Source organism: Rhinatrema bivittatum, chromosome 3 (genome assembly GCF_901001135.1).
Source record: "Rhinatrema bivittatum chromosome 3, aRhiBiv1.1, whole genome shotgun sequence".
Classification (NCBI taxonomy): domain Eukaryota; kingdom Metazoa; phylum Chordata; class Amphibia; order Gymnophiona; family Rhinatrematidae; genus Rhinatrema; species Rhinatrema bivittatum.
This window is the reverse complement of record NC_042617.1, coordinates 307,001,158-307,027,220: the sequence shown is the minus strand read 5'-3', so window position 1 is coordinate 307,027,220 and position 26,063 is coordinate 307,001,158. Positions and strand designations below refer to the sequence as shown.

At 42.7% G+C, this 26,063-nt stretch overlaps 1 protein-coding gene across 4 annotated transcripts in view; it reads right to left on the bottom strand.

Annotated features, from left to right (window-relative positions):
• LOC115087675 overlaps positions 1 to 26,063 on the bottom strand; it is a 149,493-nt gene that overhangs the window by 17,915 nt on the left and 105,515 nt on the right. For all 4 annotated transcript variants that reach the window (XM_029595130.1, XM_029595133.1, XM_029595131.1 and 1 more), the window contains 2 exons: positions 18,790 to 18,878; positions 17,962 to 18,043 (listed from right to left, as the gene is read on the bottom strand). In XM_029595130.1, the coding sequence (XP_029450990.1) occupies positions 17,962 to 18,043; positions 18,790 to 18,878 (171 nt within the window). The remainder of the gene's footprint in view (positions 1 to 17,961; positions 18,044 to 18,789; positions 18,879 to 26,063) is intronic.

Genomic DNA, 26,063 nt, shown 5'->3' with positions numbered 1-26,063 from the left:
ATTTTTTTGTACATTTCATATGCAGATAAAAAGTTTACCTCCCCTTGCCAACATCCAAGGCAGTAAGAATACTTAAGAGGCACCTGACATAACCCTTTTTCAAGTGGGTCTACATCAGGGGCAATAGCTACAGCAATGTCACTCCTTTAATCGCAAAATACACTTAGAGACCAGCATTTGGGAGCAGACATTAGCCATTGTTTCCAGTTCTTCTGTGAGGCAGCTACAAGCTATCTGAATTTTTTTCCCTGCAAGTATTCAACTGTTTAGTTCCCTCCTTGCCTACCCCTCTACCCAACCACCCCGAGTTTACTTTTCTTATATAGTCTTCCCCAGACTCCTAGATAATTAGCTTCAATTACGTCATCTCCCATTACATAGTTCCTTACAGCTCAGACAATAGTAAACTTATATTGCTTGTAAAAAGTGGTTTTCATATTCAACCTATTAATCTTTATTGGCTAACACTAATGCTTTTAGTTTTTATTTTAAATACCTATTAAAAATCTTTGCTAGAGCCTACATTTTACCATGCTTTATCTATATTTTAAGGAATTAGTGATAATTTAAGAAAATGTCTCATTCAATGCAACAACTGTGGTGCTTATGTCCCAAGGCCTATCATTTGGAGAATCAAAGGTTTTCCCTTTTGCCTTCAGTGTCTGCAATTAAAGTGGAGCTGATTCATTTAAGGGAGGCATTGTCCAGGTTTCAATTAACCTCCCCTTCCTTGAGCCATCCAGTATCTCACCCATCTCCCACAAAGGTTTCAGAAACCCAGGAAAAAATGGTTTCCAGTGGGCTCTGGTAAAACAAAACATGTGACAGACATCCACCTTCCCCAACTTTACAGCATCATGTGCATCAGCCTCCACTCCCACAGAGATGTTTGACATCCAGGATTCAAAAACCCAGGAGCTGGATAGCAGTGGGCTCTGGCAGAATAAGACCTGTGATGAAGTGACATCCACTTTCCACTGTTACCCCTACTTAAAATTTTCTGCATTGGAGAATGAAGGAACCTCAGCATGGATTTCAAAGTGATTTCTAAAAGTGAAGTCAAAGGCACCAGAAAGCCCTTCAACAGAATCAAATGTCAAAAGAAAGCTGGTAGACAGAGGAACCATTTGGGAGCACATTTTGATGGTAACAATAGTTAAATGCCTTTCAGGATCTTCAGCTAGTAGAAATGCAAACCAGATAGACTATGTCATTGGATAAGAAAGTAGGAACTTTGGTCCCCAGAAGGATAACACTGATATCAATGACCTCAATAGAAATGGTATCCATGAAGTACAGAAAGATTTCCAAAATCTAGGAAAGGTAAGATGCTATGAGAAAATTTATTAGAGGCATCTTTTCAACTGAAAAGTACCAGAGAGCTCCAGGAAGCATTCCTGGGTTCTGGAAACTGTCTCACTTTTAGATAACAAATGTATCTCTTTAAGTGCAGGAAGAGCTGTGAAAATGCATGTCTTCAAGATTGGGTCAGAATTCCCAGGCCAGCTAAAAATGTTAGGTTAAATGTTTTCACCTTGTAATCTTAAATCAAAGAAGAAGAAGAAGAAGTGTTTATAGTAACATACTGGAAAAAAGTATATTTAAGTGGAGTCAATTGAATACCTAATTAAGTCTGACTCTGCAACTTTGAAAGCAGACTTCCTTATGTGCATAAAGGCTTTTAATTCTGAGAAACATACAATCTCCGTTGTGTCCTTGGTATAACTTTTTACATTACAGATGGTGCATTGGCCGGGAATAGAAGGGAGGAGAGTATTCCAGCTGACCTGAAGCAGGACAGCACAGCCCGAGAGATCTTCTCTCCATTCAAACAGAATACAGGATCACTGAAGGTATTTATCCTTTTTCTCCTTATTTTGTGCTGTGCCATTTGTATTGCACTAACATTGAGACCTTCAAGGGAGATGTGCTTACTTATTTTTGCACTATTCTATGGAGACTAGCGTGTTCCTCTGAATTGCAGGTAAGATTAAGGCCTGATACAGCAGGCAGATGAATTCAGGGAGCAGGACTCCAGAAAAGGAATTTAGGGAGTTTGCAACCCAGGAAAATACTGTGCCCGGTGGATTACAGGGAGGTAATATCCCTAGGCATACAGCCTGGGTAAATAAGGTGAGGTAGTCTGGTAATTAGACTGGGATAAGTTTGGGAAGTGCACCCCTGCTTATGATTTAAAAAATAAAAACAGAAAAAAGAGAAATATAAATAGTGAGAAGGGAACCCCTGATCCTATTCCTTCTTGGGAGATCTTGAATGCATAGAGTGTCTGATATGAAAGGGGCTGTCTTGTCAAGCATGGAAGATTTACCCAGCAAGGAGCATCATGCTGTAAGGGGGATATTTCCAGCTGAAGGTACTTTCAAAAAGCTGTAACAATTAAGAGGTTTTTTTGTTAGATGGTTTCTGTACAATCTCTGCAGCATTAGTTATAGCTCCTGCATACAGGGTATCTTAGATGACTGCTTACCTATCAATTAGGAAAGTGCTGTGGTAATAAAAAATATTTCACCTTATTCAACCACTAGAGTTGCATCAGTGGTAAGAAAGCATTTTTACTATTTGCCTTTATTTTGGATATTATCTATCAGCATTCATGCTGTGCACTATTGAATTGTGATATTACAGAAAACATGGAAGCCAATCCAATGTAACAGCTAAGCAACCAGAACAAAAATTAGATCTTGTCAGGAAATACTTTAAAAGTAAAACTCAATGCCTGACTCTGGCTGAGTTTCGCCCACACAACGTGGGCTGCTTCAGGGGCTATACAAATATATTAATACATGAGCTCAAATATATACATTTATAACAAAAAATTAAAAAATGCACACAATAGTACCACATAGTGAAAGATGACAAACAAAACAAAATTTCACACATTTAAAACAAATGTACAAAATTAGATAAATATGAATTATCTATTTAAGAGCAGTGTGAAAAAGATGACCATTTAAATAGTTAATTCCTTCATAGTAATTAGTAGTGCAGCTGCAGACATTAGCCTATTAATATATAAATATTAACTGCATGAAAGTATATATTTTTGCTTATAGATTTTTTTATAAATATGTAACAAAGGATAGATGTGACTTCACACTGAATGACTAAGACAGCTGAGCTGGCAGTATAACAATATTAAGTGATGTGTATGAAATGTTAATGTTCTAAAAATGCCAGGTGGTGGCTCGATGGGTAGCCGGTTTAGGGCATCTATGGCTGGAGCGATAACCCTCAGGCAACTGGCTCCTCTGGGCTTAGGCTCCTTGCTGGCTGGTGGCAGGAGTTTAAGTGGCAGGTGATGCCTATCTAGGATCAGGCTGGTGGCGGATAACTGAGTTAGGTTGTATAAAAGCTCAGGCTAGTTGTGTTGGTTAATAAAGCTGCGGCCTGATGTTTCCCATACCAGAGCGTTATGTCTATTGAATATATTGTGAAAGGGCGGTGAAAGAAGGTGGAATGAAGTTCTGGCTGCATCTGTTATTACCGGTTCATGGAAAGGGAAATGAGAAGCTATGCCATGTAAATAATTTCAATGCTTGGCTCAAAACCTGGTACACAGAAAGTAGTTTTGGATACACTGGAGGCTGGGGTAGTGTATGGAACAGTAAAAGGCTATATGGTAAGGATGGCCTACATTTGTTTGTAGCAGGAAGGAGGATGCTAAGTGAGAAATTCATATCATATATTAGGACATTTAAACTAAAGAACGGGGGTGGCAGGAGATGGCCAATGAAAATGACATGTCACCCCCAAGCAATACAGGAAGTGGGAGGAGAAAAAAAAATCAATCAGCTCAAAGAAAAAGCAGAAAAGGGGACTAGGAGGTACAAGTCAAGGGAGAAAAATTAGAAAGCTATGACTACAACTCCCACATTGCTGCAGCCACGGGAGTTTACCCTTTTCCCATAGTATACAGCAGACAACCTCGGCTTCCGCTACCAATTCCACTGTTGGTGCCCTTGCTGGCAGCTTGGGCCACAGCAGATGATTCGTCTGGGTCCAAAGTGCTTGAAGAGCAATGCCTCTGACAAGCTGCGGCACGTGCCAAGAAGTCTGCTGACACTCACCAACCAGCTCCAGAGTTCCAGCCAGGCCAAAAGATTTGGCTAAGCACCAGTTACATTTGACTTAAACTTCCTTCTCAGAGGTTTGCGCCAAGGTTTGTTGGCCCATTTGCTGTCACCCAGCATATTGGACCTATTACATACAAACTCCAGTTACCACCGACCTTAGGAATACATAACTCCTTTCATGTGTCTCTGCTCTAACTAGTGGTACTCTCATGGCCCTCTCGTAAAGCTCCTGCTCCTTCCCAGCTTATAATGGAGATCGATTCTACATATCAAGTACAGGAAGTCCTTGATGTCCGAAGAAGAGGCCGCCGTTGGGAATAGCTTCTCTCCTGGGAAGGTTATGTCCCCGAAGAGAACTCCTGGGAGCCTGCAAGTAACATCTTGGTCAAGGGACAACTCCTCCGAGTCCATCGTGCCCATCCGGGCAAACCTAAGCCTCCAAGAGTGGGGCACTGTTGCGTGTCCCATCCGTGGTAGGCCCACTACTCGGCCTACTCACCTTTGCAGCTCTGCTCCTGGACCAGCTTCACTTGCAGCTGTGGGCAGCTGCCTACGCTCGAGCATCTGTTGCCTCCTTGACTGTTATTGGCTCCTCTGCAGATTTCCCCGTTCCTACTGGGTCTCCCCATGTGTGCCGCAGGGAGACGCTGTCACTCAGCCCCCTGTGGGCCTTGGCAGGAATCTAGCCCACGGCCCTGGATGATTACATTAGGCCCTGCTATAAAAGGCAGGGCCCGCCCCTAGTTCCTTGCCTTGGCAACAGGTCTGCACATTTGTTCGTGTGCTTGTTGCTCATCGTTCCTGGTTCCTGATCTGTACCTAGTCCCTACCTTGTCTTGCTGGACTGAGCTTTGGCTTTGACCCTTGCTATGTTAAACCATGCTCAGTATTGACTCTGGTGTTGACCCTTGCTCCATCTGACCCTAACTCAGCTTGCCTAACTCAGCTGCCTGCCCTAACACCTGCCGGCTTGACTATGCTTTCAGTATCTCTCTGGACTTGGCCTGTCGGGCTTCAGCCTACTATTACCTGGGCACCTCCTGTCTCAGTCCTGTTCCTTTCAGTGCCTGGGTTTCTGGATCCCTGCCTCGTCTGGATCTACATCTGTCCCTTGATACCTCTTGCTGGATCCTGGCAACCCTTGCATCTCATCTACTGGGAGTGATATGGAGGCCCGCTTAAGATCAGCTGGCCCCGGCACCCAAGGGCTCAACCTGCGGTATTGGCAGAGCTCCAGTCATCCTCACTCTCCTAGTCAGCTCCACCTCCTGATGGTGGGGACCCATAGGGCTTGCCCTGCGGGTAGCGTCAACCCCACCTTGGGCCAAGGGTCCACCACCAGTGCAACATACAGAGGAGAACATACGGGAAGAGTTAGGAAAACAAAGTGGACAAGGTCATGGGGAGCAGATTAGGTACATCCCAGGATACTGAGGGAGCTCAGATGTGCTGGCAGGTCCACTGAAGGACCTGTTCAATATATCCCTCTAAATGGGAGTGGTGGCACAAGATTGGAGAAGAGGGGTGGTGGTCCTGTTTCACAAGAGCGGGAGCAGATAGGAGGCTGGAAGCTACAGGCTGGTTAGCCTTACCTCAGTGGTGGGAATATTAATGAATACTCTGCTGAAGGAAAGGATTGTGAACTATCTACAATCCAGTGGCTTGCTGGACCTGAGGCAGCATGGATTCAGAGGAAGGTCTTAGATGAATCTGATTGATTCTTTTGATTGGGTGACTAGAGAATTGGATTAGGAAAGTGCTCAATGTGATTTACTTGGATTTTAGTAAAGCTTTTGATACTGTCCCACAGACTCGAACAAAAATGAGAGGCTTGGGAGCAGGTGCCAAGGTAGTAGCATGGATTGCAAACTGATTGACTGACAGGATACAGCACGTAATGGTAAATGGAACCTACTACAGGGATCGGTTTTGGGACTGGTTCTGTTCAATATCTTTGTGAGCGACCTGGCAGAAGGGATGGAAGGTAAAATTTGTTTACAGATACTAAGATCTACAACAGAGTGGACACACCTGAAGGACTAGAGAGAATGAAAAGTGATGGAAGATTTGGAGCTGGGATTCAGTGCCAAGAAGTGCAGAGTCATGCATCTGGGGTGCGGTAATCCAAAAGAGCTTTATGTGAAGGGTTGTGAAAGACTAATGCGCATGGACTGCAAAGGGACCTTTGTGTGATGAGATGATCTGAAGGCAGTGAAGCAATGTGGCAAGGTGATAGCTAAAGCTAGAAGAGTGCTGGGCTGCTTAGAAGAAATGACCAGTATTAAAAAAATATAATTCCCTTGCGCAGATCCTTGGTTAGAACTCACCTGGAGTCCTATGTTCAATATTTGTGCCCCTATCTCAAGAATGATAAAGACAGGATAGAGACTGTCCAGTGACCAAAATGGTGAGGGGTCAGCATTGGAAAACTTGAGAAGCTGAATGATCTGAATATGTATACCCTGCAAGAGAGGAGATGTGATGCAGACCTTCAGATACCTGAAAGGTTTTAATGATGCACAAATCGACAAACCTTTTCCATTGGCAAGAAACCAATAGAACTAAGGGTCATGAAATTAAATTCCAGAGAAGACAACTCAGAACCAATGGCAGGAAATATTTCTTTACGGAGAGGGTAGTGAATGCCTGGAATATCCTTCCAGAAGAGGTGGTGAAGATGAAAACAGTGAAGGAATTCAAAAGCACATGGGATAAACACTGAAAGTAAAGGGATAAACAGAGGTTGAAAATAAAGAAAAAAGTGGGTAACATAACTTGGTGTAGCAGTTGCTACCCTTAACAAATAAGCCTTAATACTATTAATACAGCTCAATCATTAGTCTCTGCTTCAATGGCAGTGGGGAAGAGGGGAATTTGATTCAGACAAGAACCAACAAGGGCCCCGACATTTACAGTCTGAGGAACAAATGAACATGGGGGTAAATTGCTGATGTGGCACTTACTATCCTTAATCACTAAGCCCTTCTCTGTACCTTCTCCATCGCAACTATATCTTTTGAGATGTGGTGACCGGAATTGTACACAGTACACATTTAAAACTAATCTGAGGAAATACTTTTTCACTCAATGCACAATTAAACTCCAGAATTTGTTGCCAGAGGATGTGGTTAGTGGAGCTGTGTTTAAAAAAGGATTGGATAAGTTCTTGGAGAAGTCCATTACCTGCTATTAAGTTCACTTAGAGAATAGCCACTGCTATTAGCAACAGTAGCATGGGATAGACTTAGTTTTTGGGTACTTGCCAGGTTCTTATGGAAACAGGATGCTGGGCTTGATGGACCCTTGATCTGACCCAGTATGGCATGTTCTTATGTTCTTAAAGCTAGAAACCTTGTAGGGCTCGCAGTCCTACTGGCCGGGGCCAGTCTTGGATGCTGTAGACTGAGTTCTACGTAGAATCCTTCCCTGGACACGATATACCCCAGGAAGGGTAGAGTCTTTCAAAACAGGTATTTCTCAAGTTTAGCGTATAGGTTCTCAGTCATTGTAGAACTAGGCAAACATCTCTGTGGTGGGAGCTGAAGTTCTTGGAGAGTATAAGAATATCAAAGATAAACCACAGATAATCTCATTCATCTTTTGGAAGATGAATAGATAAATAGGCCAAAGGGAATTTATTTTTTATTTAGATTTTTATATTCTACCCTAGAGGGCTTACAATCTAAGTCTGTACCTGAGGCAATGGAGAGTAAAGTGATTTGCCCAAGATCACAAGGTGTGACAGTGGGACTTTAACCCTGGTCTCCTGGTTTGTACCCTACTGCTCGAACCATTAAGCTACTCCTCCACTCCTAAATAGTAATGTCTGTTCTGAGTGTTGAATGCTGTCTTCCATTCATCTCCTAATTTAATTGTAGGCTCCTCAGAGTCTAATTTTGTAAGAATCCTAGCTTCTTGGAGCCAGTCAAAAAGTTCAGGGATTAATGGTAGAGGGTACCTATCTTTGCTGGTGATGGCATTTAATTCATTGGAGTCTATACAGGGTCTGAGGGACCCATTTTCTTTGGTCACAATGAAGAAGCAGATCCCACCGGGGATGTGGACCCTTAAATTTTTCCTGATGTAGTCCGACATTGCATTAGTCTTGGGGAGAAAAGGGGTAGAATCTACCCTGCAGGGCTTTGCTGTCAGGTAGCAGCTTGATTACACAGTTGTACTCCCTATAGGGCAATAATGGCTCAACCCTTTAAAAAAAATGAATCCTCAAAGTTTCTGTATTGAGGAGGAAGGCCCGGAAGAATGGTGGCCAGTGCTAGGTGGAGTGGGAGTTCCACACATTCTAGGCAGGAATTGCAACATTGCTGACCCCTGCAGGTGAGCTGCAGCATAGCCCAGTTGAATTGTGGATAATGCTGCTGGAGCCAAGGAAGCCACAGCACAATTGGGTGGACTGCTCAGGCAAAGACATGGAAGACTATCCATCCCTTGTGGAGCAAGCCGGTGCATATGGTCAGTGGTGCTGTGGCATGGGTAGCCTGGCTAGGCAAAAGATCCACATAGATGGACAAGATTATTCTCTTTGAAGGGGGGAATCTGTAGATTGTCTACCAGTTCCTTCAGCATGAAATTTCCCCTAGCACTGGAGTCTACCAGTGCTAGCATAGAGAAATCCTATTTATCCATGGCGATTATCACCAGAAGTGTCAATTGTGGAGCAGATGTAATGAAGCCTAGGATCAACTCCCCACCAGATCCTAGGTTCAGACATTTCCTAGCTTAACCAGACATTGGGCAAACAGGTGACTGCGCTATCACCTGGGCTTGTGTTGACATTGTGCAGGTAGAGTCTCTCCTTGGGTGCAAGGCAGCCATGGCCGAGCTGCATGGGCTTGTTCGGGTGTGCAGAGGACAGAGAATGAGTTGATGGTGAGAGATTGCTGGGATTGAGGGGCCAGCATGATGGGCCTACAAGGTGGGTAGACCTCCCTGGCCCATGTTGCAGATGGTCTATGAGCCCCTCCAAAGATTCCTGCAATTCCCATGCCACCCGGTTTTCCTTAAGAAATTTACTGTTTTTGGGTAGTGCTAATATTATCTGTATATTTCTAGTTATATGCTATTGCTGTTTTAAAGTGCTGTTTGTCTAATCAAAAGAGAAAACTACAAAGGGGAGTGGTTAACAGCTACTGGTAACAGACATAGTGCATAGCAGGAGGGAATTAACTCCTCTTCAGTCTGCTTGGACATAGGAGACAGACAGAAGTCCATCTTCTTAGGGATAACCAGAGGAAAAGCTTACATTAGCTAGCCTTACCTGGGGGAAGGTCTGTTCAAAAGCAGCAGATACAGTGTCCAGGGAACAGCCCTGGCCAAGGGTTAACTGTTTAACTCCCTGCCACCCTACCCCTCTACCCACCCACAGGTTTGTATTTCTGATATAGTCTTCCTAAATACATAATTGGCAACAAGATAAATTAGTAAATTGGTATTACCTCAGGTGTTAACCAAATTACCAAAATGAGTACTATACAATGTAACTATTGTGGAGCCTTTATTCTGAGGAAAATCATCTGGAAACTTAGGGCTTGCCCCATTTGTTCAGAACTCTCTTCCTTGAAAAAGGAGCTGGCTGAAGTTAAAGCTGAATTAGCTTCAATGAAGAAAGGCTCACCCTCTTTACAATTATCAGCAATTCCCCATTACCACAGAAAAACAAAAAAGTCAAGGATAAAGAGATTTACAGTGGGCTCAGGTAGGATAAGACCCGTGACCCACAGGCACCCATTCTTGATAGCTGTGCAGCCCACAAGTCTACTACCCCCACACTCACACAGGGCATTAATGACCTCAAAAAACAAGATTACAGTGGGCTCTGGTAGAATTGAACCTGTGATGCAGAGACACACCCTGTATCAGGTGCAACAAGTACAAAAAGCCCTCTCTGTAGTAAATACTGAAGAAGCTCTTGAGAAAGTGATTGAAGTGATATCTGAAAAGAAAGAAGACACCCAATGCATAAAGAAAATCCAGATCCATAACCAAAGGAAAAAGGTCATTGTGCTGGATGAATCTGTCAAAGGCACTAATCCCTTCCTTTGCACAAATGCAAAGGGGAAGGGTGAAGAGGACAACAAAACAACTAAATTCACAAAAGGAGTCCAGGAACAGCAGTAACCTGAACAAGGAAAGCTGGAAAGCTATGAGCACAAATGCTCGTAGTTTGGGCAATAAAATCCCAGATCTGCAAGCCCTAATGATAGAGGCAGACTTAGACATTGTTGCTGTCACGGAGACATGGTTCACGGAATCTCACGATTGGGATACGGCAATACCAGGCTATAACTTAAGGAAGGACAGAGAGGATAAGAAAGGGGGAGGAGTGGCTCTTTATATCAGAAACAATATCCAAGCAACTGAGCTGCAAGGAAGATGGGGCAATGAAGAAGCACTATGGGCTGACCTAAAAAAAGATGGGACATCCATTTTTATTGGAGTGGTTTACAGGCCTCCAAACCAAAAGGAAGAGCTGGACAGAGATCTGGTTGAAGACATCCAAAAGATAGGAAAGAAGGGAGAAGTGGTGATCGTTGGAGACTTTAATATGCCAGATGTAGACTGGAGAATCCCATCTGCAGAATCTAATAGTAGAGAAATAGTGGATGCCCTGCAAGTAGCTTTGTTCAAACAAATGGTAATGGAACCCACGAGAAGGAGCTATACTCGACTTAGTGCTCACTAATGGAGATAATGTCTCTGATGTCCAGGTGGGCGCCCACCTCAGCACCAGTGATCAAACGGTATGGTTTAACATCACAAAAAGGATACGGAAAAGAAGCACAAAGACCCGAGTTTTGCAGTTCAAAAACACGGACTTTGATGAAATGGGGGAAGTACCTGGAGGAAGAATTAAAAGGCTGGGAGAATGAGAGAGATGTAGATCAACAATGGACTAATCTAAAAGGAGCAATTACCAAGGCAACTAATCTATATATGTTAGAAAAGTAAAGAAAAGCAAAAGAAAAATGAAACCTATCTGGTTCTCAAAGGAGGTGGCTGACAAAATAAAAGCTAAAAGAGCAGCGTTCAAGAAATATAAAAGATCCCAAAGGGAGGAGCACAAAGAAGAATATCTGGTAGAACTGAGGGAGACAAAATTAATCAAGACGGCAAAAAAGTCAAGCGGAAGAGAGGATTGCCAAGGAGGTAAAGAGAGGTGACAAAACATTTTTCAGATACATCAGTGAAAAGAGAAAAGTTCAAAGTGGTATAGCGAAATTGAAAGATGGAAAGGATCAATGTGTGGAGAGAGACGAAGAAATGGCAGAAATATTAAATGAATACTTCAGTTCTGTGTTCACTAAAGAGGAACCTGGAGAAGGACCATCGCTAGTCAACAAGAAACTGAAGGGAGTGGAGTAGATGTAACTCCATTTACAGTAGAAAATGTATGGGAAGAGCTGGAGAAACTGAAAGTGGACAAAGCCATGGGGCCTGATGAAATTCATCCCAGGATACTGAGGGAGCTCAGAGATGTGCTGGCGGGTCCGCTGTGTGACTTGTTCAATAGATCCCTAGAAACGGGAGTGGTGCCGAGTGATTGGAGAAGAGCATTGGTGGTCCCGCTTCACAAAAGTGGGAACAGAGAAGAGGCTGGTAACTACAGACCGGTTAGCCTCACTTCGGTGGTGGGAATAGTAATGGAGTCACTGTTAAAAGAGAGAATAGTGAACTATCTACAGTCGGGAGAATTGCTGGACCAGAGGCAGCATGGATTCACCAGGGGAAGATCCTGTCAGACAAATCTGATTGACTTTTTTGACTGGGTAACCAAGGAATTGGATCAAGGAAGAGCGCTCGATGTCATCTACTTAGATTTCAGCAAAGCTTTTGATACGGTTCCGCACAGGAGACTGGTGAATAACACAAGAAGCTTAGGAGTGAGTGCTAAGTTGGTGACCTGGATTGCAAACTGGTTGACGGACAGAAGACAATGTGTGATGGTAAATGGAACTTTCTCTGAAGAGAGAGCAGTGTTAAGTGGTGTACCGCAAGGATCGGTGTTGGGACTGGTCCTGTTCAATATCTTTGTGAGCAACATTGCGGAAGGGATAGAAGGTAAGATTTGTCTTTTTGCGGATGACACTAAGATCTGCAACAGAGTGGACACGCCGGAAGGAGTGGAGAGAATGAGACAGGATTTAAGGAAGCTGGAAGAGTGGTCGAAGATATGGCAGCTGAGATTCAATGCCAAGAAGTGCAAAGTAATGCATATGGGGAATGGAAATCCGAATGAACTGTATTCGATGGGGGGTGGGGGGAAAGGCTGATGTGCACGGAGCAGGAGAGAGACCTAGGGGTTATAGTGTCTAATGATATGAAGTCTGCGAAACAATGCGACAAGGTGATAGCAAAAGCCAGAAGAATGCTGGGCTACATAGAGAGAGGAATATAGAGTAAGAAAAGGGAAGTGATTATCCCCTTGTACAGGTCCTTGGTGAGGCCTCACCTGGCGTACTGTGTTCAGTTCTGGAGACCATATCTACAAAGACAGAGACAAGATGGAAGCGGTACAGAGAAGGGCGACCAGAAAGGTGGAGGGTCTTCATCGGATGTCATGCAAGGAGAGATTGAAGAATCTGAATATGTACACCCTGGAGGAAAGGAGGAGCAGGGGTGATACGATTCAGACCTTCAGATACTTGAAAAACTGTAACGATCCAAAGACGACAAACCTTTTCCGCCAGAAAAAAAATCAGCAGAACCAGGGGTCACGAGCTGAGGCTCCAGGGAGGAAGACTAAGAACCAATGTCAGGAAGTATTTCTTCACGGAAAGGGTGGTGGATGCTTGGAATGCCCTTCCGGAGGAAGTGGTGAAGTCCAAAACTGTGAAGGACTTCAAAGGGGCGTGGGATAAACACTGTGGATCCATCAAGTCTAGAGGGCGTGAATAAAGTGGAGGCAGCAAAACACTGCACGGAGCGGCAGTAGCCAGAGGCATTCAAACACTGCACGGAGCGGCAGTAGCCAGAGGCATTCACGGAGCAGGATGCCAGTGGCCAGTAGTTATTGTTCCACCTTCACGGAGCGGAAGGATGGAGGGCTGCTATCTCCAAAAAAAAATAACAAAAAATTAATAACAGGGATGGGTAAGAGTATGCGGCAAGGGTGTGGCCTGCTTGTTACAGCAGTTGCTACCCCTAATTGAGCTGGATGTCACTTGGATGCAGATACGGTGCTGCTCTCTAAATTGGTGGTGGGGTGGAGGGGAATTAGGGCTGGAGGGTACTGGAAGCCAATAGTAACAGGTGGGAGAGAGAAAAAGGGAAAAAAAAAAAGGATAAAGGATAAAGTGCGTAGCTTGCTGGGCAGACTGGATGGGCCGTTTGGTCGTCTTCTGCCGTCATTTCTATGTTTCTATGTAAGATAAGCCATACTGAGTCAGACCAAGGATCCATCAAGCCCAGTATCCTGTTTCCAACAGTGGCCAATTCCCTCCAATCAAATTTGGTTGCCAGGGTCCTGAACTCTATGGCATAATTCGCTAGGCCAGGTAATGTGGCACAGATGCAGATGATTAGAGACCATAGTGGCCAGCTGACCAGGCTCATTGAAGAGTCTTGATGGCAGAGATGAAATGCTGTAGATCCATGAGGAGAGGAGCCATATGGTCCCATAGGGGAGAGGCCCAGGCCAGGGCCTTACCATCCAGGCAAGAGAATGAAGGTGGTCTTCATGACAGAAGAGTGTCACTTGAAGCCTGAAATGCATATAACAGTGGTTTAAAAACCCATGGCACTATTTAGGATCCCCAGCATACTGGGATGGAGCTGGGAGATGCAGCTTGGGGCAACTCTGTACAGCAGATGCAGGTGGTGCAGCTGGTGGCTATATCAGTGTGGCTGATGCAGAGACTGTCCAACTGGATGGTGAGTCGCTCCATGGAAGCTGCCAGGAGTTCCAGAAACAGTTACTTTTCTTGGAGTGTGCAAGACCCAGAATGTCCTGGACAGCGGTGGCATCCAAAGAGTCCATGGCCTCAGCAGTCTATTACAGGCGTGGACCCTTGGACAGAGACAGAGTTGGTGCAACCTGCAGGGAGGAGCCCTGCAGGTCTCAGTTGGCTGGCAGAGCTGGCTGTATGGAGCTTCATTCTATATCAGCCCTAATTCCCCTTAAGGTGAGCCCTCAGGTGCAGAGGCCTGCAGGCCTTAGTTGAAGGCCTCTGCAGACTAACTGGATGTCCATGGAGACTGTAGAGTCACACAGGCCAGGGTTTAGGGTAGGCTGCATTCAGACATGGTCAGTGGCAGGTGGCGTTCAGGTGTGATTAGTCAGGCTCTGGTCAGTGGCAAGCAGAGTACAAGTTGTGTCATTGGTCAGAGACAGGCATAGGCATAGTTTCAAGCAAGCCAAAATCAGAATCAGAGATCCATCTGAGGGAAGGTGGGACGAATAGGCAGGCAGGAAAGCAAGGAACAGCACAGATGGGCAGACGACGACACTGAAGGCCAACCATAGACTAAGACAAAGATCATGAGCAAGGACCAAGAATGCTGAGAAAACTTGTTCTATCCAGTAGTTGACCTATTGCCAAGGTAAGGAACTGCCAAGGTTGCTTTTTATAGATCCAGCTGGCGATATCTGGCACCACTGGCATTTTCCTGCAGTGCGCCCTTTAAGATGAGTGACATTGGGCGCATGTGTGCCTTAGGAGGGGCTCAGGGAGGCAGCAGTGAAAGTCTGGCTGAGAGTGATGGTCTGCCACACATCCCATTCAGGAGCTTTTTCCCAGCAGAGGAAGCAGCAGCAAAAGCATGTTGAATGTGGCAGCCTGTCGCATGAGCATTTGGGGGCCTTCCCCAGCAGGTGGTGTCACTTTGGGCTCAGGGCTGGGGTGAGTGCAGCAGTCCATGGGGATGCCCCTTGGACTGACAAATGCAACTGTTTCTGAACAGATAGACAGACCAGTATAGCTGTATCACATTCATAATACTCACTGAACCATGTTTTCATAATATGGAAGTCTGCCTCCATCATTAGGGCCTATAGATCTGGAATTTTATTGCCCAGACTACAAGCATTTGTGGTTGTAGCATTCTAATTTTTCTTGATGAGCTTGCTGCTCTTACTGGACACCTATTGACCTGAATTTTGATAATTTCTCCATGTACTTCCTATATTTATTGGGGGTAACATTCCAATTTCCTTCTGCTACCCTGTTCTCTAATTGAAGTGCCTTATAACATATGATTTGAAAATCTCACTTAGGAAACTTTTTCCTGCCAGACAGATGTAAACTCTCTTTACCTTATAACCTTTTATTGTTCCATGCACTGCCCCAGCCCCCAATATCTCCAAAACTTTCTTCCTTACACCAGGTTTTGAGTCATGTATTTAAGTTGTCTACATGGCTTAGTTTGTCCTTCCCCTTTCCATGAATAGGAAACACTTCTGAAAAGACAGTCTTGCCATGTACCTATAAGCAAGTTTAGGGGTGCGGGGACCTGTCTGCTATAGGACACTTCCAATTGCCCTCCCACCTTACTTGTAATCCTAAGTCAGGATCAGACAACATGTATTCTCCTCAGAAAGACAGATTTGGCAAGGCATAGCATTTAGAAAATAACAACCATTCCTGTCTAACATCATGGGTGGTAACATATGTCATAAAACTTAGCCTGCCTAATACTTATGGTTAATTTACGCTTTGTCCCAGCTTCAGGCAATATCCCTCTGTTCACCTCTGAAGCAGATGTTGGCTGGAGGTCTATAGAACGTGGGCATGAGAGAGAGGCTGGCTTCCTGGGCCTGGTACTGGCAGAGCAGTCAGGCAGTCCCAGAAGGAGACTTGCTTCTAGCTTTGATACTTGCCAGGTTATCTGGGCTTGCTCTTGCCCATCTGACCCCTCTCACTTCCAAGGATGCTCTCCAGATTCACTCCCCTCAGGGTTTGTTTCCCCAGGGGGTCCTTTATCTTTAGGATTTGTGCTCGTCCCTCTCCCTTCTTTGCCTCCCCTGTCTTATACTTCCCAACTGATGAATATGCATAAGCATGTGGTGTGTGGAGGGACTTTGCTGCATTGCAGGTCTTTCCCCCCCTCTCCCCATTTCCTCAGGGGGAGAACTTGTCATGTCTGTATGCCAAGCTGTGTGCCAGAGTGTTTCTCTGTCTCAGACTGGCCCCCCCTCCCTTAACATATAGACTCACCTTGGCCAGTCCCTGACACCTGCTTATAAGCTTAAGTCATATTGTTTGTCTAAATAATAAAAAAAAAAACTTTGAAAACTGGCACATCTTGATAATGTATCCTTCAGTGTATGAGGGCAAGGCCTCTTGTTTGCACTGAGAATGTTTAAGATTCACCTGGGCAAAAAGTTCTCACTGCGACAGTGTCTGAGGCCTGTACAGTTATTGGCTATGATTCATTTTTGGTGATTCAGTGATAAAACATAAGATATCTCCCTACATACCCACTCTGCTTCCCCAGAGTTTGGAAATCTCTGTACTGTTTGGATGCTGTTTCTAGTAAGGTCATTGGTCCCCAGATAGATGAAAATATCTATTTTAGAATTCTTACTGATTGCATTGACTATCTGGTTTTCATTTCTACCAGCTGAGGATCCCAGAAGCCAACTATTGCATTCCCCTCAGAATGAATTCCAAAATTAGCGCATCTGATAAGTCTCCCAGGACAGGGAACTCTTATGTCTTCATTATGTTATGGGATTTATCTGTGTTTGGATATCCTCTCTTCTTTCAGATACCATTTCAGTTTCCATTGCTAGAGCATCTTCATGTTCCAATATAGAAAATGTATTTTGTACTGGCATCATTTGATAGAGTGGGTGTCTGTGCTCTCAATCTTGTCCTACCAGAGCCCACTATAATCATTTATTCTTGTGTTTCTGGATGCTCTGTGGAAGTGGGGGTGGATATTTCAGCTGCATAATTGTAGAGAATGGGTGTATCTGTCACCGGTCTTCTCAAAGACCACTAAACCACTTATTCCTGGGTTTCTGATTCTTTGGGAGAGGCAAGGTTTTCTAAAGCTTTAAAGTGGGGGAGGTTTCTTTGGTATTAATTCTTGTTTAGTCTTTTTAAATTGTGGCTAATTCTACTTTAAGTCAATTCCTTTTTCATTAAAGAGAGCTGCAAACAAATTGAATCTCCAGATCATTTGCTTTAAGACAAATACCACCATTACTACATTAAACAGTTTTGTTAATTTGTTTTGATAGTGTGTGTGCTTTTGAAGGCAATTTGTTAATCTAGAGATTTAAATATTTAGAATTGCTGCAGATATACAGAGTGTGTGTGTGTGTGTGTGTGTGTGTGTGTGTGTGTGTGTGTGTGTGTGTGGGGGGGGGGGGGGGGTTGACATTTATCTACCAAGCTATTCCATGCTTTTATTTCTATTTCATTTGCTATAGAATTCTGGAATATATTTCTCTTGACAGTTGTAGGGTTTGCTCTGTAAATCAAGGGAATATTGTTTTGATATATTTTACTTCCAAACCATAAGGCAACAAAAGCAGCCATTTGAAAGGAGGTATAGACTTTCTATAGCCACTGTAGGACTTGTTACTATAAAAATAACACTTGTTTACAGTGTACAATGTTCTATACATAGTCTGAACTAGCTACAGATTGAAAAGTATTCATGTACATTGGAAAATACATTTTATGGACTTAAGTTTCCTCTCCCAAACTAAATATGCAGCCAGGAATGGCTCCTCTATGTGGCTAAAGCAGTGTGTGTTTTGGAAGCATGTGTTATCTTTCAGACAGACTGAAGGGCAGCTCATTTTCAGACAGCTGATTGTGGGTTAAATGCTTTGAAAACTGTCTTCCAGATGAAAGTCTGGGCACCAGTGCAGATGTATAATAGGAAAAAACCCTCATACCCAGGTTCATTGTGGCAGCTACCAGTCACATTTGTCCCTTGGGTGATTGTAGAAGCTACCATCTTGGCCTGTGACGTTTCCTCTGCAATGAAGAATAAAATTATTCTAGTTATGAGAATATTAATGAGCATATTTATTCATGTTTGTTAATAGTGCTAATATCCTGCTGCATTTTAACCAACACCACAAGTCTATAGACAAAAAAAGCCATTAGCCAGTCAGCTCTTTGGCTCAAGCTTCTTATGAGTCTTGAGATTATGGTGGCTCTGTCTTCTGTGAGAGATGTTAAAGTCATCCATATTAATTAGAACCCCATCCCCCTTTCAAATTCAAAGTGATGAATCACAGAACACAGATTTTGTATAACCTTTTGATCTGTTGGAAGAAAGCTGGCCTAACAAGAGACCATAAGCAGTTTCACAAAATTGCAAGAGGCTTCCATGGTTTACAGAGCAGGTAGCCCTACCAACTCCTAGCTAAATCTTCCCTACAAGATGAGACTGGAATGTCTTGCCCTCTTCTCCAAATTCTAGCACACATGCTATGCATATTCTGGCACAAACCATTTTCATCTAAAAATTAGGTCAAGATCTAATGTTTGCAGACACAAAGTTTCTCCAAATTTGGTTTATAAGACAAGTTTCATATCCCCCCCCCTTCTCATCCTCTTTTCCCCCTGAGCATGCATAAAGTGAAACCTGCCACAGCAAGTTAACTGATTAATCGTGGCACCCCCTTCCACAGAGAAGAAATAAATTGAAACAGTGTCCCCCAAACACAATTTTTCTCTGTGCCAGTTTTTACAATTCTCTTCTCTCCCCTCTTTACCTTTTTTCCAGGTGATGTATCTGGGAACAGATGCTGCAGATATTTGGCTGCCCTGGAACCCTCCTTTTTGATCAGAGTTGTCTGCCACTCTAAGGAGGAAAGGGAAGATAAGGAGCATTGTCCTGTCATCAGATCAGTGCTTTGAGTAGGTAAACCCTCAAATAGTTTTATGCAGGTTGAAGTTTCCAGTACAGCAAGTTCACGGCCTGATGGCTAATGCTAGACAAACTTCAAATGTTAATCAGACTGAAAGAAACTGGATTACAAGGAGGAGTGTCATTACTCTACCTCATCTCATACTCCAGGCAGATGACGTTCAAGGGTCATCCATTCCCCATGCATGTAATGTTAAACTTTGGGAATTGAACTGGGGGAGGAAAGAACAGGGTGTAGTTACCTCCCTTACTATTCTGGTGGGGTTAGAATTGGTAGTCTCCAACTCTGCTCTCTTCCACCATTACTAGGGAAACTATATTCCAAGAACTGCTAAAAAAAAAAAAAAAAAAAAAAAAAAAAAATGATTAGACAGATGGGATGAAACAAGACCATCACACCAGTTCTTAAAAAGGGGAATTTTATATTACAAATGGGTAGCCATCATCTTCCTGGAAAACACAAGCCTTCAAAATGTTATAGCTCAGATGTCAATGCTCTGGGGCATTGAGACTGATTTGCAATCCTTGAGCTGGTCATTTTAATCAGCAATATTGACCAGTATAAAAAGGTCAGAGGAGAAAAAGTTACAGAACTGCCAAGCCAATTGCTCTCATCCCATTGACCCCAAGTTGTGTGGGTGGAGTGGGGTAGGGTTAAGTGAAGCCACTTTCCAAGTGGCCAGCAGAGCTATCCCACTAGCCAAAATATGGATATCCAGGACAGTGTGAGGGAGAAACCTCCTGCATATCTTGGTAGTTCTTGGATTGCATCTACTTTGCCTAAATCCCTCCAGAATAAAAAAAAAAAAAATTAAAATGTATTTTATATTCCATTTTTTCAGCACTTCAAAGCAGATTACATTCAGGTACTGCTCTGGTAGAACAGGGGAAAAGGAGGGCTTAGAGTGTCTGCATGCACGCAGAAGGTATAGACAATTCTCAGCAAGTGGGCTGATCTTGGAAAACTAAAGACCTGGCTATTCAAGCAGGTATATACCTGAATTACTTTATAACCCCCTTTCCGCAATACATCCTAATTTTTACACCCCTTCCACCATTCCCCGCTCCTCGTAACATGCTATCATTTCCCCCCATATTAAGTTTTCTGAAGAAATGCACACCTCTCCTCCAAGCCCAACTACCTCAGAAATGCCTTCGCCTCCATTGTAATATCTGTTATACTGTAAATATTTAGTCATTCCTTACCACAATTACTGTTTTAAATTTTAGTTCTAACTTTTCTCAGTTCCCTGTAAAGCCTTTTGTTACATTCATGTTCTGTATAAACAGATGTGATGTTCCCAATGAATGTTGGTCTATAAAAAATGTTAAATAAATAAATATCACCACAATATACACTGGCCTCTGAGTACTGAACCCAGTACTCCAGATGAAGCCTCAGCAACCATGTGTAAAGATGCTTTTTTTTTTCTACACTGGCCATCTCAAGCATGCTAGTATCCCACTCTTTCCTCACTTCCATTTCTCATTTTCCAACATTAAGTTTGATAAACATGATCACCTCCACATCTTGTTCCTGATTATTCATTAATATATTACCGCTATTTACTTCTGAGCGTTTACTGCTCTCCTAGATTCACAATGTTATTTTTCCTGCACTAAAAATGGAATGCCACACTGTTGACCACTCCTCAGGCTGTTATTTTAACAGTTTATAGTATACACTATTGCCAACTCCAGACAGATTACAAAACAAGCCTACAATTAGACAAAGATAAAATAGGAAAACAAAACAATTGGAGCATACTGCAATAAACATTACATAAATATACAACAAAAATATACAAAACGAGTTTCCAGTTGCCATGATCAGTCTTATGTCAACCCCTATGTTCTAGAGAGGGTTCCAACATCAGGTACATAACGCACTATGGAAGAACCACTTTTATTAGCAAGTGGTCACAATAAGATATCCCAGCTAAAAGTATTTCTAAAAAGTCAGCAATACTGCCTTCTGACCATCAGTCTGATCTGCTTTCAAAGACACCAAGAGCTTCTTGAGGCCAAGCCAGTTATAGATTCTGAGGTGCAATTTACATGAAACAAACAGAACATGATGGTAGATAAGGATGATACCACTTGTTTAATCCAAGCTGCAGTTGAACTCCTGCTTCCCCTTTACTTCTTTGTAGTTAGGGATCCTCTGTGCTCATCCCAGGTTCTCTTGAATTGTGTTAGTCTTCACAAGAGGGCGACATCCAATAGAGCCTGGCCCAAAACTTTTATACTCTACCAGGCATCTTCAGCATGCCATGATACTACATATCTACATAAGGGCCCTTTCAATCTCTTCTTTTCCCATGTATTCCACTGACAATGAAAATTCACTCTGCGTTAGGATTTTTTCTAGTCCAAAACCTGGCAGGAATTTCTCATTGTAGGGCCCCAGTTTCTCTCTCAAGTCCTTATGTAAATTTTTCAGTCATTTCTCTAAAGTTTTCTTTCGTTGCTACATCTGGGCAGTGCACTGTATCAATGCACTGAGGGGCATCAACAGTTTGTGGTCAGTCTTGATTTTGCTTTTGATTTTTGTCCTGGATAGTCTAAAGCTGCTGGTTTGGTTATGTCCAATGTGAAAGGGTTAAGTCTATCATGGATCCTCATGATAGACATGTCCTATGCCTGGGACCATAGCATTACATCCCAGGCTGACTTTGCACAACCATGACTGAGAGGGTGTTGGTCCCAGTTGGAGCTTATGCTCATGGGATGAAGGTGAAAGGTGACAGTCAGGAGTATTCTAAGGAAATTTCTTTAGAGCAGGTAGTGGCTACATGGAACGGCAGTAGAGACATGGATAGAACCTGATTTCAAGAAAGCACTAGATAAAGTTTGAGGGTATAGAAGGGATTGTAAAGCTGAGACTGTGTGGGTGGGCAGGCTGGATAGGCCATATGGTCTCTGCTGTGTCATGTTTCTATGTTAGAACATGACAGGCACCACAAGACCAGCCCATCACTGGGATTTCCGGATATGGCTGGGAGTAGAGCAGACTCAGGGTTTGAGAGCTCTGCAGTGCTCCCTGACAAACAGCTTCCCTGAGATGTTTCTTAATTTGTTAAGATCTGTAAACAGAAGAGACTTTAAAGACAATAAAAGAGTAGTAAAAAACAGCATTGTACCACAAACCATTGGGATATAATCTCCACAATGCTGTGAACTAAAATGAGAAATTGAGAACAGTGTGGCTGGTATGGTGACCAGGGCAGCAAAAAAAGGTGAGGTAAAAAACTTAATGGCCAGCCATATCCCAAGAAATGATTGCATAAGTTAAAAAAATATGACTGCTTCAATAGCTGAGCAGTTTATTCATACTGCAGGTAGGAAAAGAAGATATTGAATAGAGTCTGAAGGGACACTCAGCAGCTGGATGTGGAACTCTGAATTCTCTCAAGAGGTCACTACCTTGCAGCTTGAAAGGTAGCTTGCTGCATGACTGGCCCAGACCAAAAAAAAAAAGGGTTGACTAACCGGATTGAAGACCAGGAAAATGACAGTAGAGAAACAATCTCCAAATAATTGGTCTCCCCGAATCAGTTAAAGATGCCAACCTGCTTCAAATAATTAAAGACTGGCTAGCAGAACACAGCATAAATAAGCTGGGAACCAGCCTGTGGTATGGATGGGTGCATAGAATGGGCTAGAGAACAGATTAAGATTCATGCCATCACTGTCGAGGGCAATTATCTTTCACTGGAGCTATAAAACAGATTCTCAAAGCAAACTGAAAAACATGGAGGTATTGAATTATGGCTGTCATAAGATTTTGCTTTTCAGTGATTACTCTGTAGGTGGCGGCACAAAAGCACGAAATGGTACCATTTTGTTCGGAGCTATATTTAATTCTTTTTTATACCATATTAGCAATTACATCATACCGGTTTACATCTGAACTGTAGATAGAAAATACATCAAACAGGGACAGGGGATGGGACTACAAGGAACAGGGGAGAAGGGTAGCCAGAAACAGGCAAACGAGAGATCAGAACTATAGAAATAAGTTATGTTTCATTGTTTAACAGGTTAACAGATAAGTTCAAGTAACGTATTGATGCAGCAAGGGGTTAAGACACAGGGGATCTAATCTGGGTAAGCCTGTTTGAAAAGCCAGGTCTTTAATTTATTTTTTAATTTGATGGTGCAAGGCTCAAGTCGGAGGTTTGTGGGTAGTGGGTTCGGCAATGGAGAAGGCTCGGTCCCTCGTGGAGGTGAGGTGTGCCTTCTTGAGGGATGGGATATGGAGTTCCTAAATTGGTTGCTCTGGTGAGGGTGGTCTGAGTGTGAGATGGAACGGTTCATCAAGCCAGTTGGAGTTGTGTCTGTAGATGGATTTGTGAATAGTAAAGGTGTTTTACAGAGTTTTCCATGTGTGCTGCTGTGATCTGCAAAAATTAAGGTTCAATAAGAGAAAAAGTCCCTCAAACAAGAAGTGCAGGAGTTCTGGCAGCAGTATCAGGCCCAACTGTCAAATTGGAAGAAATGAAAAAAAATCATTGGTCAGAAGTCTAATGGATAGAATTGAAGTGAATGTGATGGCGCTGAAACCAGTATGACCAAAACATTTCAATTGTCTGATTCACCTGGAAGAGTAAAATAAGATAGTTACAAAGCTATGCCAGCAAAATGACAAGACAGTTATGTAATTTTCTGGCAGTTATAGTTATGTTGATTTGTATAAGATTATGCCAGCATAAATGGAGTTGTATGATTTTTCTAACTGAAACCACAGTAAAGTTTGGAATGTTATGATGTAATTCTTTGCAAATGTTAAACACTGTTGGGGATGGGATACTTTGAGGAAGGTAGGTAATTATGGTAAGATACAAATTTTTCTGAATAGATATGCCAGAGCTTACCCTAGTGAAAGTTTGGGGCGATGGCCCTTGGAGACTACAGGGGTGATACAAAGGGGGGAGCAGAAGAGTGGTTTTGGTGAGCTGTATAGATGGTATGGATGTGTGTACGAGTTTGAGCTTGCAGTCAAATTGGTGTGGGACAGGAGAAGTGAAGCGGGAACAGAGGGGAAGGGGGTGGGTATTCAAATAAACCTGGAGGGACTAGATGTCCTGGGCATTCAGGCTGGGGCACACAGGACTTTTCTACATTATAATAAAAGCAGTTGCTGTCTGGTTGGTGTGGGGGAGGGGGGGGGGAACAGCAGATTAGGAGGAGACAATATGAAAAATGGTAAGGGTTGACATTGCGATTCTGAATGTAGATGGTATCCACTTGCTGATTAAACAAAGCTATTTTCACTTTAACAGATGAAATCTCACAGATGTGTTTCCTGGAGAAAAAAAAACCCAAACAAAAAAAAACAAACAACTTATGGGAGGTTGAGCGCAGAAAGATGAAGCAAGATTGGGCAGGATGATGTTTCTCTCATCGCCAAAGAAGGGTTGTATTTTTGATCCATAAACTCCCCTTTAACTTGGAAAAGCAAATTCGAGAAAAGGTGGTAGATTTCTTATTCTCCAAGGATCTTTGGTCAAAAGATGGGTGTGTATATATTACAAATAGCAATCACAAAGACTCATTCTTTTTTTGAAAGCATAGTAACAAGATTGTTAGGATTACTCAATTATAATGGGAGAAAATTTTTTAGTGGCAAATACCGTCGAGTGATATGTGAACCAAATTGTGCGTGCGGCAAACGAGGGTGCGTCCGGCACTAGCACACTCTTCCTTACTGCATCGCCCTGATAGATTGTAAACCTCAAAAGGACAGGAAGCGTGTAGATACGTCCATGGGGGTTAAGTTTGTCTGAATAATTAGAGATGTTTGATGTCTGGCGAGGTTTACATCTAGGAGAGAGACAAGATACTTTCTATTCTAACCCACACAATTATTCAAGATAAGACTACATACTTTTGACCAAGAACTGTTTTTGTTGAGTGACTGATGCATAGGTAGGTCCTATTACATTATCAGATCCTGCTCTGGTTTAAAGTAAGGATAGAAGTGGGAATATCCAAACTAAAGCACAATTTGAGAATGAGCCCTGGTCTGTTTATAGTAGATAAGTTTCACAATTACCTACAAGAAGCATGGAAGAAATACTTGGCACAAAATGATCTTCCTCAAACCTCTCCAGCTTTACTCTGGGAAGCAGGGAAAGCTGTAATAAAGGGACAAGTAGTAGTGTATACAGCCAAACAAAATAAAGTTAGAAATGCTGAGAAGTTTAACAAAACTATTACAGGAAACATAAAATAAGCACAAAAGATTTGTTGGGGGAGAGCAGACAGCAGGAAACAAAATTAAGATGTTCTTGAATAACCTCCCAGAGCTGTGAAATCTTTGCAATTTTTCAATATAAATTAAATATGGGAACAAGGCAAATTACTGGGCAACCTGGTTAAAAATAAAACAGAAGTCAACTATTATGAATATTAAAGATAAGCTGGGTTGATTACACAATGACATAGGAAAGATAGCAGATTGCTTCATATGTTATGAAAAATATAGTGCTCAAATGTCAGATGAACAGAAACAGGAACCGTTCTTTTTGAATTTCAATTGGCCACAGATAATGGCAGAGGAGCAGAATCAGCTCAACCAGGTTACAACAAACTGAAGTATTTCAGGCTACCCAAAAACTTAAATTGGGGAATGTGGTTTGTCTGGATGGCTTAGGTCAGACTACAGAGTTTTGAAAGTTTTCCATACTCACACCTTTGGCTAAATTTGACAATGGATTTCTTAATTACTATTCACTGTCCCTTGATATAAGTCAGTCTGTAATAGTTCTTCCAAAGAAATGTAGGGACTTACAGGAAACTAGTTCATATTAGCCTATTTTTAAAATAAAAATTTAGACCTTAAAATTGCAGCTGCAATTTTAATAGGATAAGTTCCATTCTACCAAACAGACAGGTTTTGTGAAAGACCCAGAGTAAAAAATGTGTGCCATTTGATTGCTACAATGAATCAATGGTCCTCAGTCTAGATGCTGAGAAAGCATTTGACTACTTCCTGGGAATTCATGTTCTGGATCCTCTAAAGGCTTGGCTTTCCAGGCAAAAATGATTAAAATGGCTCAGCCTACTGTATAACAACCCTACTGTGCATATTTTTGTAAATGGGGACACCATGGA